The sequence below is a fragment of the Saccopteryx leptura genome, chromosome 11, assembly GCF_036850995.1.
Source record: "Saccopteryx leptura isolate mSacLep1 chromosome 11, mSacLep1_pri_phased_curated, whole genome shotgun sequence".
NCBI classification, from domain to species: Eukaryota; Metazoa; Chordata; class Mammalia; order Chiroptera; family Emballonuridae; genus Saccopteryx; species Saccopteryx leptura.
In genome coordinates, this window is record NC_089513.1 from 76,496,712 (window position 1) to 76,510,763 (window position 14,052).

The 14,052-nt window shown below is 50.5% G+C and overlaps 1 protein-coding gene across 3 annotated transcripts in view; it reads right to left on the bottom strand.

Moving 5' to 3' along the window:
* SNX7 (sorting nexin 7) overlaps window positions 1-14,052 on the bottom strand; it is a 76,984-nt gene that overhangs the window by 8,682 nt on the left and 54,250 nt on the right. For all 3 annotated transcript variants that reach the window (XM_066353494.1, XM_066353493.1, XM_066353495.1), the window contains one exon: window positions 5,029-5,181. In XM_066353494.1, the coding sequence (XP_066209591.1) occupies window positions 5,029-5,181 (153 nt within the window). The remainder of the gene's footprint in view (window positions 1-5,028; window positions 5,182-14,052) is intronic.

The window sequence follows — 14,052 nt, forward strand, 5'->3', positions numbered from 1 at the left end:
AACGCTCTATCCACTGCGCCACCACCTGGTCAGGCTTGACTTGGATTTTAAAGAAATTAGCAGGGTTCTTCATTTGGCTAGATGGTGTACCCTGGTCATTATATCTTTCCTTTATGTTCCTTCCAGAAAGTATCACCCATTACCATTGTTTTTCTACACCCTAGAGTTTCAGGTAGGTACAGAGTGTTATACTGTTCAGGAATGTCAGCACCTTTCTATCTAGTCTGTTCATTTCAATTCGGGCAAATCAGATGAATTTAAATACTCTTCCATGAAAAATTTTAATACACTGCAAAGCTGTGTTAATCCAGTGAAAAATATGCATACTTATTATTCTTCCCTAATCAACTGTAACCTCCTAATGGCAGCATTTAAGTTTGAATTTGGATGCTCCGTAGGGCTCACTCGGCACAGGGTTTTGACGCTAACAGAATCTTAAAGGAATGGTTTTCACACGAGGCACCTGACGTTCTCGAACAAGGCCCACAGCCTCTGAACTGAAGTGACCTCCGACCTGGTGATGCAACCACATGGTCTCATGTTGACACAGTCAGAAAGGGCCCATCCGACATTAAAAAATATTTTGCCGTGAATAGAACGAATTGTTTTTCTGTAATTGTATTTAAATGGACCCCTCGAGGAGGAAAGGTGATGGGCACATTTTATTTCTTCGTTATTTATCAGAGTGCCTCGCTGGGCTGACGATGTTGTTTGTTCTGAGGACGCATGCATGAATTTGACAACCAGAAAGAAAAAAAAATAAGGCTGTGAAACAAGTCTCCAAATAAATCATGTTAAGTAATAAATCAGGTTAAGTATTATATTAAATGGTCACCTCACAACAAACTGCTGTGCTTGGCAAAAGTTAACATTACGTTCTGTTTCCATGGTTATGATATTAAAATGAAACTTTCGAAGAGGATAGTCTTTCCATTTGGAAAACATCCCAGGGTCACTTCCTCCCCAAATCTCTTGACCATCGCCATTACCCTCCTCACTGTCATCAACACCAGCCACAAAAACAGACGCACTTGTACCGACTGGCGAACAATTAGAAGACGTCCACGCACTTTATGTGGTATGTCCTATTTCATGGTTTTAGCCTCCCTTCCTGTTATAGCAGCAAATCGTCGTCTTTGGTTATCTGGGTACCAACGTACTTTGAAACAAATCATTCATGTTCAATTGGATTTGGGGGTTTTAATGTTTTGTCACTCTCATTTTCCAAAAAAAGTAATGCGATAAACGTATCCTTCATCCATGTGTCCTGTGGATACATGTACTGGACAAAATGGGAATAGCCTCATTTTATCTACTCAACTTTATTTGCATAATAGTAATGCCAAAGATATTGTATTATTGATGTCAACTGTCTCCAAGGAAATTCACACAGCTAAGCAGATTTCAATACGATAACCAGCTTCTATCCCTTATATTCATAATCTGATCTTCCTCTACCACTTTGATATTTAAATTCTAAGTCATACATAAGCTGTGACCATTCTGACTTCATAAAAGTAAGTCCAGAGGCAAGTATTTATACTGCATTTCATCTACCACATTAGAAACAAACCCCTTTGGGGGTTTATCTTTGCAAACGTTGATGGAAAAAAAAAAGGGGGATATTTCTATAAGAATGTGATTAAATTTACAAAGGGAACGGGAGAACTCTGGACCATCTCACCTCCCTGTGTATCTGAGACATTTCAAAGAGGGAAAGTGACAGGCAGCAGTTAGTGATTGGTCCAGGCACACGGGATTGTCTGTGTGCCAATCAAGGTCCTTTGATTTTCCCTGGCCAGTTGGCTCAGTGGCAGAGCATCGACCTGACTTGTGGAAGTTCTGGGTTCGATTCCCAACCAGGGCACACAGGAGAAGCACCCATCTGCTTCTCCACCCTTCCCCCTCTCCTTTCTCTCTGTCTCTCTCTTCCCCTCCTGCAGCCAAGGCTCCATTGGAGCAAAGTTGGCCTGGGCACTGAGGATGGCCCCATGCCTCTGCCTCAGGTGCTAGAATGGCTCAGGTTGCAACAGAGCAACGCCCCAGATGGGCAGAGCATCGCCCCCTAGTGGGCATGCCGGATGGATCCCGGTCGGGCGCATGCAGAAGTCTGTCTCTCTGCCTCCCCGTTTCTCACTTCACAAAAATACAAAAAAAAAAAAAAAAGGATGCCTTGATTTGAGGGCTCCAACCTTCCAGTGATGCCTGGACTGATGTGCCAATCCCTGAGAAGTTACTCAGAAAAACAACAACAAGAACAAAACAAATAACTAAAGCTGTAGGGATTTCCTCAAGTTCTAATAAAGAAAACAAGGAGTCCTGCAGTCACACAGCCAAGATGCCACATACCTGCTCTACATCCGGTAACATTTAGAAATACGATTCACGTGGAGGAAAGTGCTAAACACATAACACACTGATGTCAAGTGCTGCGAAGAACAAAATCCCCGATGTGGCAATGTGGCACGTGGAGCTAACTGAACTGTTTCTGAGAAAATGGCATTTTGTATAAATGGAATTCAATCTATGAGAATGACAGAAGTATGCATTTATGTGAAAGAGATCACCAAAATCAAATATTTCTGTTGGGAGTTCTATAGGATGGCTGTGAACATTTTCTTTTAAAAAAATAAACAGTCCTAACTTAGAACTCTATCACAGACCCGATCATTTGAAGGAAAATACAGTAGGTGCAACTGTCATCGGATTTTTATACCCTGATATACTTGCGGTTTGTTACCATAATCACTTATAATTTATGGCATACTCTACTTTTCTAGGCATTTTCTTAGGAACGATTTCAGCTGCCTGTCAAACGACCCTGCCAATGCCAGAGTGAACAGGGTCCCTTGTCAAAGAGAGGTGAAGTTATTTCTGTGGGTTTAAATCGTTAAATGGTAATAAAGCCCGTGGCGGTAAATGTGCTTTCTTCAACAGAAATAACTTTAAATCAGTTCAAAATCTGAGACTTAATGGGGAATTCTTTTTAGATACTTGAATTTGCTTAAGGTTGCGAATGTAGAATAAGAAATTAATGGGGTTATACAAAACGATCTTTCCCATCGCACCTATTAAAAAAGACATCACTTGAGGAACCCTAACTCATTCCCTAACTCATTTCATCATGTCCACTCTTTGGTCCACTCTGACCCCTATGTGGTCAGTGAGCTTCCTAAAAGGCAAGTCTGAAAAACCGTATCGCGGGCTTGCTGAATACTCTTCAAGTGGCATTTCTCATTTCCTTTAGAACGAACGACCCAAGAGCAGACCGATGAGGCCCTCGTCAGCCTCCTGGGGTTTGAGAAATGCTACCCCCAAACTGTGGCACCTTGGCGGAGTGACAATTTTAATCTGAAGGAGTATGAGGGACACTGGAACCTGCCCCCAGCCCTTGTCCCCTGAGGCAGGTCCAAAAGCCCTCCTGTGAGAGGTGCCCTCCCCACACCAAGGGGACGCCGGGAAGACTCGGACAAACAGACCTTGTGAAGTCTCCCCCAGCTGACTAGCTCAGCCCCCTGGACCTGTCACACTTCCACACGACCGTCCACATCTCACCAGATCTCGTGTGAAAGTGCTCAGGTCTGTCTCCCCTGCTCTGCACTTCCTTGGGAAGGCTCTGGTGTCACAAAGAGCTTAAGTCAAATGGAGTGTTTTTCTGTTCATCGATTCTGGTGGTTCAATTTTCCCACCCAGCCAGAAACCCTCAGCAGGTCAGGGAAAGTGTTGTGTCCCCTCCCCCCCCCACCCACCCAAGCTGCACTTTCCAACTCAAGTCCACCTCCTTCGCCCTCCAATCAGCACCGCCATTATTTGAACGTGTTCTCTCTCCCATCTTCACCTGGCACCGTCTTAGTCATCAGTCAGAGATCAGCTTAAGCACGGCCGCTAAACGCCCACACCTCCTTTCTCTGCGTTAGGTTAGATGTCTCTGAGAAGTCTCTGTCCTGGAACTTGATCGACTTCATTACAATCCTTGGGTGTGACTGGCTGTTCTCCCTGCCACCTGTGTCTGTCTGCCCGCTGCGGTCTCTCTGGGACTCGCACATGGTCTCCGGCACTCCGCACTCAAGCATAACGCTTGTTGAATGTTAATCTCCCAAGCGTCAGCTAGTTCATCTTCCAAGTGTCAGCTAGTTAGTCTTCCAAGCTATACAATATTTGATAGTTCCTTGAAACTGACAAATACTATAGACTACAAAGCATTAAATAGGTTTCCTTAAGGTATCAATTTCATACATTCTTGAAGTCAGCCAGACATCAGGTGAAAGATATATGTTTAACATATACCTTCTAGAAAACGTTTAGACTACGTTGGATGAAGAAAGTGATAGTATAAAGTGCATTTAAAATAATAACTGCTTGAGGAACTGTTAAATTTTAAAAATAACAATAATCATTTGGGAAGCAAAATGATGACTAAGCTCTTTCCTGGACTAAATATATATGTATATATACACACACACACACACATATACGTGCATATATATAATTGAAATAAACTAAAAAAAGAAGACCTAAAAGAATAGCATGCTCCTTGGTTGATGCGGGAACAGCCAGAGGACAGGCTGGGCTGTCAGGAACACAAGGGGGCAGCACAGAGACTGACTGCAGCTCACTCTAACCACCGAGTCCCCACGTTTCCCTCCCTTCATTACAGAAGAAAGGGAGGGGGAAAAGGCACTAAAGTAGGAGAAGCATTAGGAAGCATTAGCAAGTGCTTTGAAGGAATTCAAATCCTTCCAGAACAAGAAACCGAGGGGAAAAACAAACCCAACACAACGGCGTTGGCGTGTTCTCCCACGCATCGGGCTCAGCGGGCACGCGGGGCCAGGGGCTGGTGTGGCCAAGGGAAGGGCCCGCCGCCCTCGCCACCCCCACGCTCGGCGCACCAGCGGGCACGTCCCCGGGCACCGAGCCACCAGGAGGCTCCTGCGTGTGACGCTCGCTCCCTCCCTTCCACAGCGTCTTCCCACAGAAGACCCACAGGCAGGAAGAGAGAAGAGCACGTGACCCGGGATCACCACTCACCTGCTCGTAATAGCGCACGTTCCGCGCGGCCAGGTCCGAGAAGGCCGACCGGATGTCGTTGCGCATGTTCTCCTTCCAGCGCTCCCAGTCCGCCTTCAGGGCGCTGTTGGCGCACTCGGCCCTGTCTTCCAGCCGCCCGATCTCCTCCCGGAGCTGGGGGGGGAGACAGACAGAGAGGCGTGGGTCTCCGCGCCCCAGCCGCGCCACGAAGCCAGCGGGCCTGAGCCGGACGGTGTATACCAAAACGGCCTAAGCATCACGACCACCTTTTTCTTTTTTAAAAAAAGTCATCAGCATTTTCTGTGTATGGACCAGTTAAAGTCAAGAGAACACTGAGGTTGGGCCAGAGAGGCGGCGTGGAGGTCCGAAGTGGGCCTGCAGTGAGCACGTGAGCCGGCCTCCCTCCCTCCCTCCCTCCCTCCGACCCCGGGCTTCAGCATCTCTCCTGATGAATAAAGGAAACGGGAACACGATTCTTCCGCACAGATGCTCTCATTACCCCGTTGTCTGCGCTGCTAGAGCTCGTGGTAAAAGACACGGTTTGGTTGGCTTCGGCTCCCCTATTCCTGGTCCTCAGTTTTCAACTGTTTTTTTGTAGAACGGTCAATTAACTGCCATGGTCTAACTTCCACACAGAAGACAGAGGCCCATCGGAAGACGAAGGGGTCCAGCAGTCAAGCTGCACTCCGATAACAGGGAACAGAGGACGGGTTCCACTTCAATTTGCCCGACGCCTAACCCCGCCCCCCCCCCCACGACATGCTTAGTGAGACACTGACACCTCCTACCGCCTCAACCACCAAGCTCGCGATGTAATCCATCAATGTCAGCTTTACATCTGGCATCTCTGTACTTATGTAAGTATTTATATACTTACACATATTTCATATCCCTTTATATTTACTCCTGTGGCCAGCCGTCAGCATACATTTATCATGTGCCTTTCTAGGACAGAGAAGGGGTGTGTAGCCTTGTCGGCACGCATGGGGTTGGAGACTAATTATAAGCTAGGCTCAGCCCAGGGTAAGTCCCACTTCTGGCTGTTACAGGTGATGTGACATTGAGTAAGGCTACCTGTGGAAGCCCTAGTTTCTTCATCTGCAAAATGAATACAGATAAAAATATCTATCACACAGGGATTTTTCTAAAAAACTGCATGATATAACAAATATTGATTTGCACAGTGCCTGACAATTGTCTATTGACTGTTATCTTTTATCATATCACCACCATCACCATCACCACCACCACCACCACCACCACCAGCACCATCACCACCACCATCACCACCACCACCACCACCATCACCACCACCACCACCATCACCACCACCATCACCACCACCACCACCACCACCAGCACCATCACCACCACCACCACCACCACCACCACCATCACCACCACCATCACCACCACCACCACCACCACCAGCACCATCACCACCACCACCACCACCACCACCACCACCACCACCACCAGCACCATCACCACCACCACCACCATCACCACCAGCACCATCACCACCACCACCACCACCACCACCACCACCACCACCATCACCATCACCACCACCACCATCACCACCACCACCACCACCATCACCTCCACCACCACCACCACCACCACCACCACCACCACCACCAGCACCATCACCATCACCATCACCACCACCACCTCCACCACCCCACCACCAACACCACCATCACCACCACCACCACCACCACCACCAGCACCACCACCACCACCACCATCACCATCACCACCACCACCATCACCACCACCACCTCCACCACCCCACCACCATCACCACCACCACCATCACCACCATCACCACCATCACTACACCACTTTTGCCTCCACCTCCTCTGCCATGATCATCATCATCTTCAGCTGATTCCCTCTCCTCCTCCACTATGTTGTCCTCTGGAAATAAGCCACTCCACCAGGGTTTAGGTATTTAAAAAAAATTTTTTTTAGTGAGAGGAGGGGAGGCAGAAAGACAGACTCCCACAGGCGCCCGACCCAGGATCCACCCGGCATGCCCACCGGGGAGCAATGCTCTGCCCATCTGGGATATTGCTCTGTTGCAACCAAAGCCATTCCAGTGCCTGAGGCGGAGGCCATGGAGCCATCCTCAGTGCTCAGAGTAAACTTTGCTCCAATGGAGCCTTGGCTGCAGGAGGGGAAGAGAGAGACAGAGAGGAAGGAGAGGGGGAGGGGTGGAGAAGCAGATGGGCACTTCTCCTGTGTGCCCTGATCAGGAATCGAACCCGGGGCTTCCATACACCAGGCCAATGCTCTACCACTGAGCCAACCAGCCAGGGCCAGGGCCAGGTCTTAAGTCAACGTCTAGTACTATTATTTCTTAACTGTTCTCACCCATGTGGAAGATGATGCATACGTTTTACATAAATGTGATCATTCTTGACATTTTGGGGGGTTACATATGAGTATATTTTTCTTGTGTTGATCATTTCATCATTATATTGGTTGGAAAAAGAGAAAAGAGACATTAGATGGAAAAGGAGAAAAGAAACATTAGGTATTTCCTCCACATTGAACCAGCCGCCCATGACTTCCAGTCTAGGGAAAGTCTTCATGAATAACAAGCACAGAACAAACAGCTAATTCAAATTAAGAACGACCTGGACGACATCTTCTCTAACAACGGAGAGGAGCACACTGTTACTAGATGTCCTCAGTTTGCTTCCATTCAGCAAGTTCTTTGGCTTACAGCAACTTCAGACACTTTCAGATGGACCCATCCAGCCCCCCTGAACACAGACCATCAATAAATGTTAGCTGGGCTCTGGCCGGTTGGCTCAGTGGTAGAGCGTCGGCCTGGCATGCAGAAGTCCTGGGTTCGATTCCCGGCCAGGGCACACAGGAGAGGCACCCATCTGCTTCTCCACCCCTCCCCCTCTCCTTCCTCTCTGTCTCTCTCTTCCCCTCTGGCAGCCAAGGCTCCATTGGAGCAAAGTTGGCCCAGGCACTGAGGATGGCTCCGTGGCCTCTGCCTCAGGTGCTAGAGTGGCTCTGGTCACAACAGAGCGAAGCCCCAGATGGGTGGAGCATCACCCCCTGGTGGGCGTGCCGGGTGGATCCCGGTTGGGTGCTTGTGGGAGTCTATCTGACTGCCTCTCCGTTTCTAGCTTCAGAAAAATACAAAAAAAAAATGTTAGCTGGCATGGGAGTGGAGGATGGCGGAGGATGGCGTGGACACCTGGCAGGCCCGAGGAGCCCTCCGCCACACACAGCAGGTGCCACAACTCCGAGAGCAGAACGTTCAACTCCCATTCTCTCCTGGAGAAGAGCACGGAAGAGGCTGCCAAAGGGATTAGAGCTTGAATAATTCTTTCCACAAACACAGGAGGTTCTCTGGCCCTCTGTTGGTGGAAACAGAAGCAGCAAGCAATCCTTTTTTTTTTTTTTTTTTTTTTTTTTTTCAATTTCTTCCAGTAAAAGGCTACAATACCAGAATAAGTAATAAAAGATGGTAAGCTCATGAAACAAGAAAAAAAAAAAGATTTACATTTTGAACAGCAAGGCTCATGGGCAATGTTTAGCCTCGACAATGCACAGCAAGAAATTAGCCGCACAGTTAAATGAAAAGCATCAATACTGCGAGCTCAGGCACCCAGAATGGTGTCCCTCGCCACCCCTGAGCCCCTGCAGGGGGATGCGTACCAGCAGCCCGCCACAGTGACCACTGATGAAGCCACACATCATGCACCCGCCCTTCCCTGTAGTCTGCATACCAGTGCGGCATGTTGGGCAGGAGTATCTTCCTTTTACCAGCAGGGAAACTGGGAGGAAGAAATGAAAGAAACCGCCTGGCTCCCCGTGGCAGAGAGGAGACCGACTCTAAGCTCTGCCCGAGCGGAAGGAAGCCCGTCCTCCCTCCACACCGCCCGGGCAGAGCCGCCGCGCGAGCCGGCCCGTGGCTCTCGGGGTTGGGGGTTGAACCCGTTAGGCTCGCGCCTCGAGGTGGCTGCAACCTGCTAGCACGCACATTGCAGAAATAAAGCGCAGCCCCAAGGCTGACACGCGGGGCAGAATGTGATCCGTGTCGCAGTGGAGGGTGGAGGGGGCAGTGAAAGTGGTCTCGGTGGCCCCAGACGGAGGCCTGATGCTGGCCGGGGCGGGGGACACCGACTCCGGGGGAGGGTCCGGCACCCACGGCGGCACAGGGGCGGGGGACACTCTGACACCCGGGGAGGGTCCGGCACCCACGGCGGCACAGGGGCGGGGGACGCCCTGACTCCGGGGGAGGGTCCGGCACCCACGGCGGCACAGAGACGGGGGACGCCCTGACTCCGGGGGAGGGTCCGGCACCCACGGGGGCACAGGGGCGGGGGACGCCCTGACTCCCGGGGAGGGTCCGGCACCCACGGGGGCACAGGGGCGGGGGACACCCTGACACCCGGGGAGGGTCCGGCACCCACGGGGGCACAGGGGCGGGGGACGCCCTGACTCCGGGGGAGGGTCCGGCACCCACGGCGGCACAGGGGCGGGCGCTGCAGGGGAGGCTGGTGAAGAACGCAGCGTGGAGGTGGGCAGGGAGGACAGCGGGGTGGGCTGACGGACCCCTAGTGGATGGGGTACATGACGGTGAGCGGGACACGGATTCTGCAGGAAGTGGGGAGCCACGGACAGTTTCTGACCAGGGCAGAGCCGGACATCAGACAGATTCCTGAGTCAGAGGTGCGCAGGGACGGTGACCAGAGACAGGCAGGGAAGGAAAGAGACCGGTCCACCTGCCCGGGAACCATGGGGACACAAGGAAAAACCATGACAAGGACCGGCTCATTCCCGCTCACCCACCCAGGCGTCCAGTCTGCCTTCAGGAGGAGGGGGCGGTGGGGTGGGGGTGGGAGCGGGTAGAGAAAGGGCTTGCCCTCAAGAACCCGTGCTGAAGGGGAGAAATAACAATGCAGCCGGACGAAGAAAAGCTGTTTTACATCTCACGTAAAGCAAATCGCAGGAGAATGTGCTAGAAGCATGCTTACTTCGGAGTTTCTGCAGAACCACATGGTTCATGATCCTCGGACCCAGCATGTCAGCAGGGGACCCCCTGGGAGCAGGCAGGAGACGAGGAAAGAGAGGCCCGCCATTGCCGGGACTTAAAGAGGTTTCCGGGGGGGGGGGGGTGTTTGGATTTTAAGAGAAGCAGGTCCAGTCACTGAAGAAGGTTAGGAAGGGGTGGGGGCAGCTGTAACAACCCCCCCCCCCCCGATGCTGGGGTGCTGAGAGGAGGAAGACTAAAGGCGGCAGGATCAGCGGACTTCGGGAACTGGCTCGATGTGGACACGGGGAGAAGTCTGCATTGCTGACAAGGTTCACTGGAGGCCGGGGCTGGGGGTGGGCGGGGGTGACACAGGGAATGAAGACCTTCAGGCCACGGAGAGGGTCCTACAGGGTGAGCTGCACTTCCAGGTCAACATTCAAAATGCTCACTTGCATACAGAGCACCCAACAAGTTTTGGAGGTCGACAGAAGTCAAGGTTACAGGTGAGCTCTGACATTTGCAAAGTGACCTCGCTGCAGTGGTAGCTCGGGTGGTTTGGGCACGGAGCATGGGGACACAGCCTTACACGGGGAGGTGGCCTCACCAGTCCCTCGCCAGCACAGCAAGAGTATTGGAAATAATAAAACACTAGAGCTGTTTTTCCGAGGAAGAGAATTAAAGCCAGAAGGAAACCGCCCGGAGAAGCTGCTTTGCACCTCAGGGCAGAGGCTGGGCAGCTCTGACCTGTGGGGCGAGGCTTCTCGTTATCATCCTGGTTTTCAACTTGGTATTTTAATGCTTCAATTGCCCTAAAATTCCTTCTAGAACAACAACAACAAAGTGGTGTGGCTCCTTTGAAAATTTAAAAATATTCATTCCCATAAAATGACAGTTTTCTAGCCTATTAAATAAACTGGTTTTTTTTGGCTCTTCCTTTGTAACGATGTCCTAATCCCACACACTTGCAGGTCACTGGCCTCGAGCCTGGCTCTGGAGTCCCATCTGGACCGTGTGACCTTAGACAAGGTCAGTCCCTTGACAGGTGAAGTTTCCTCACCTGTAACATGAGGAGGAAAGAACAGGGTCTACTTTCTGAGGATTGTTTTTGAATAATGCGTTAGCAACGTGCTTGGGACTGAAGCACCACCGGGCACAGGCAGGGTAGAGTGGCACCCTAAAGGAATGACGAAAGGGCCTCATAAATGTCCTGACACAGGACACATGAAATGCCGGCTCGGTCACGTGTCCTATGTCAGGGGACCCCTTACTGAGATCCTGCGTAGGGAAGGGTCACCAGCCACCGGGAAATAAAAGAGACCCGTTATTAGCAGCAGCTCAGAAGGCGTCCAGACACTCTCACAGGACTGAGTGCTGGTGGCCGGACTGGACAACGCGGCCCGGTCAGAGTCTACACCCTCGTGCCCGTTTCTAAGTCAGGTGGTCAAAGCTGAGCGGTCCAGACATTACCTCCGTTTGAGGAGACTGGGTCTCCATGTCTGGTCGGTCCATTTTTCCAGGGTAACCTAAGGAGGATCAGTATCTTGCTGACTACGGAACGGTAAAATAAAAAGACAAAACAGGGCAAACGGGCCCTGGCCGGTTGGCTCAGTAGTAGAGCATTGGTCTGGCGTGCAGGAGTCCCGGGTTCGATTCCCGGCCAGGGAACACAGGAGAAGCGCCCATCTGCTTCTCCATCCCTCCCCCCTCCTTCCTCTCTGTCTCTCTCTTCCCCTCCCGCAGCCAAGGCTCCATTGGAGCAAAGTTGGCCCGGGGCGCTGGGGATGGCTCCATGGCCTCTGCCCCAGGCGCTAGAATGGCTCTGGTTGCAACAGAACGACGCCCCAGATGGGCAGAGCGTCGCCCCCTGGTGGGCATGCCGGGTGGATCCTGGTCGGGTGCATGCGGGAGTCTGTCTGACTGCCTCCCCGTTTCCAACTTCAGAAAATTCCAAAAAAAAAAAACCAACTCTGAAGGTATCTCAGGGTACACTTCCTAGGAACCAAAAAACTTGTCAGCAATTTAATTTAAGAAGACCCACAATATTCCAGACGTGCTCTTAGGCCTTTAGAGCTTCTTTTTTGTCAGAGATTAGTGATTGGCGTTTAGAAAATATATTAATTTGTGTAACAACTATTGGTTGGGCACATTCTTCCTTCTTTTCTCACTCAGTTTTTTACACTCTGACTTCACAGGAGCAAATCTTAACTCTCAATGCTGGTACCTTTCCATGAGGAGACGGTCAGGCCTGTCTCTCAAACTGGAGCTCCTAGCTCGGTCACACTCGGGGCTGGCCCGGAGCACTGCTGAAGTCATGAATAAACATGGCATCGTCTTGTGAGAGATACCTTGCGGACAACATGGAAAAAGATTTTAAAACTAACATAAACCCAGCCTGACCAGGTGGTGGCGCGGTGGATAGAGCATCGGACTGGGACGCGGAGGACCCAGGTTCAAAACCTCGAGGTCACCAGCTTGAGCGCGGGCTCATCTGGTTTGAGCACGGCTCACCAGCTTGAACCCAAGGTCGCTGGCTCGAGCAAGGGGTCACTGGCTCACCTGGAGTCCCCCGGTCAAGACATATATGAGAAAGCAATCAATGAACAACTAAGGTGCCACAATGAAGAACTGATGCTTCTCATCTCTCTTTCTTCCTGTCTGTCTGTCCCTATCTGTCTCTCTCTTTGACTCTCCGTCAAAAAAAAAAAAAGAAAAAAAAACTAACATAAACCCAAATATATTACGGAACAGTGATATTCACATGACACTTTAAAATGAGAGCTTACCCCGGCCGCGGAGGGGGCTCCCTTCAACTACTGGGGTGTGTGTTTCAACTTCCCTAATTATCAAAGACAGTCAACGCTTCTGGTAAAAAAATAAAATAAAAAAATGTTTGAACTACCCATGTCATGACGACATGCTTTAGAAGCAAATCTGCCTAACTGCTGAACTATACAATGAATAAATAATTAATACACCCGGCATGATAATTCTAGGGGAGTTAATTGCCACGATTACCAACAGCGGTGTCAAAGTGTCATTGGCGCACGGTACAGACGGGGAAGGCAGCTTCCCCGCGGCCTCGTTCCGCAGACAGAGCCGCCGGGATGAGAGGGGACACAGGTCAGACTTTCCCAGTCACCGTGGTGGGTCCCCGCTGCGGGGCCGTCGAGGGGGAGCTACCTCGCCTCCCTGAGAACCCCCTGTGCCGGCTGTTTAATCACCCACCCTTCCTTCCTCGCTCGTCCCTGACATGATCATCTCCGAGTGGTGACAAGGAAGGGCCCTCTCCTCACCCCGTGCCCGTCTCTCTCTGCGGGGACAGCAGGGAGGCCACAGGAACGGCACAATTAACATTTAAAGACGCTCCGACAGGACTGAGCCCGGCCTCTAAACAAGCTAATGAGGATTCTGCTTCTCAACCCTTCTGACAGGAAGGGTTTTAGGATTTTTTTTCCCCCTGCAGTCACAAATAATGACAATCTCACACAAATTAGTCCGAGTGTGTAGAGATTTATGAGGCTCGCATGAGCCGGGTCCGAAAACTGACATTTCTGGTACGAGCAGTGGTGATTACAGATCACGTCCCCTGGCTTTAGTGAGGTGTAATTATAATTGACAAGATTCGGGCGGCTGGCAGCGTCCCATGTGATGACGAGCCCGCCTCATTCAGAAACACAGATACAAGCGTCCTGGAAGACGGAGCCGGCCACATCCAGCTAACGCCAGGCTGGTTTCACCCCAGGGATTTCAAGGTTGGTTAAAATGAAAAAAAAATTATCAGGGTGAATCGCCACATTAAGTGCATAATGGAGAAAAATTGTACAATTACATTAGTTGATGTAGAAAAACCACTTAATGAAATTCAACGTCTATTTATGAATCAACCTCTCATCACACGGGGGTAGATAAGACCGACCTTAACACGATTAAATATATATATATATATATATATATATATATATATATACACACACACACACACACACACACACACATACATATGTGTGTATATATAT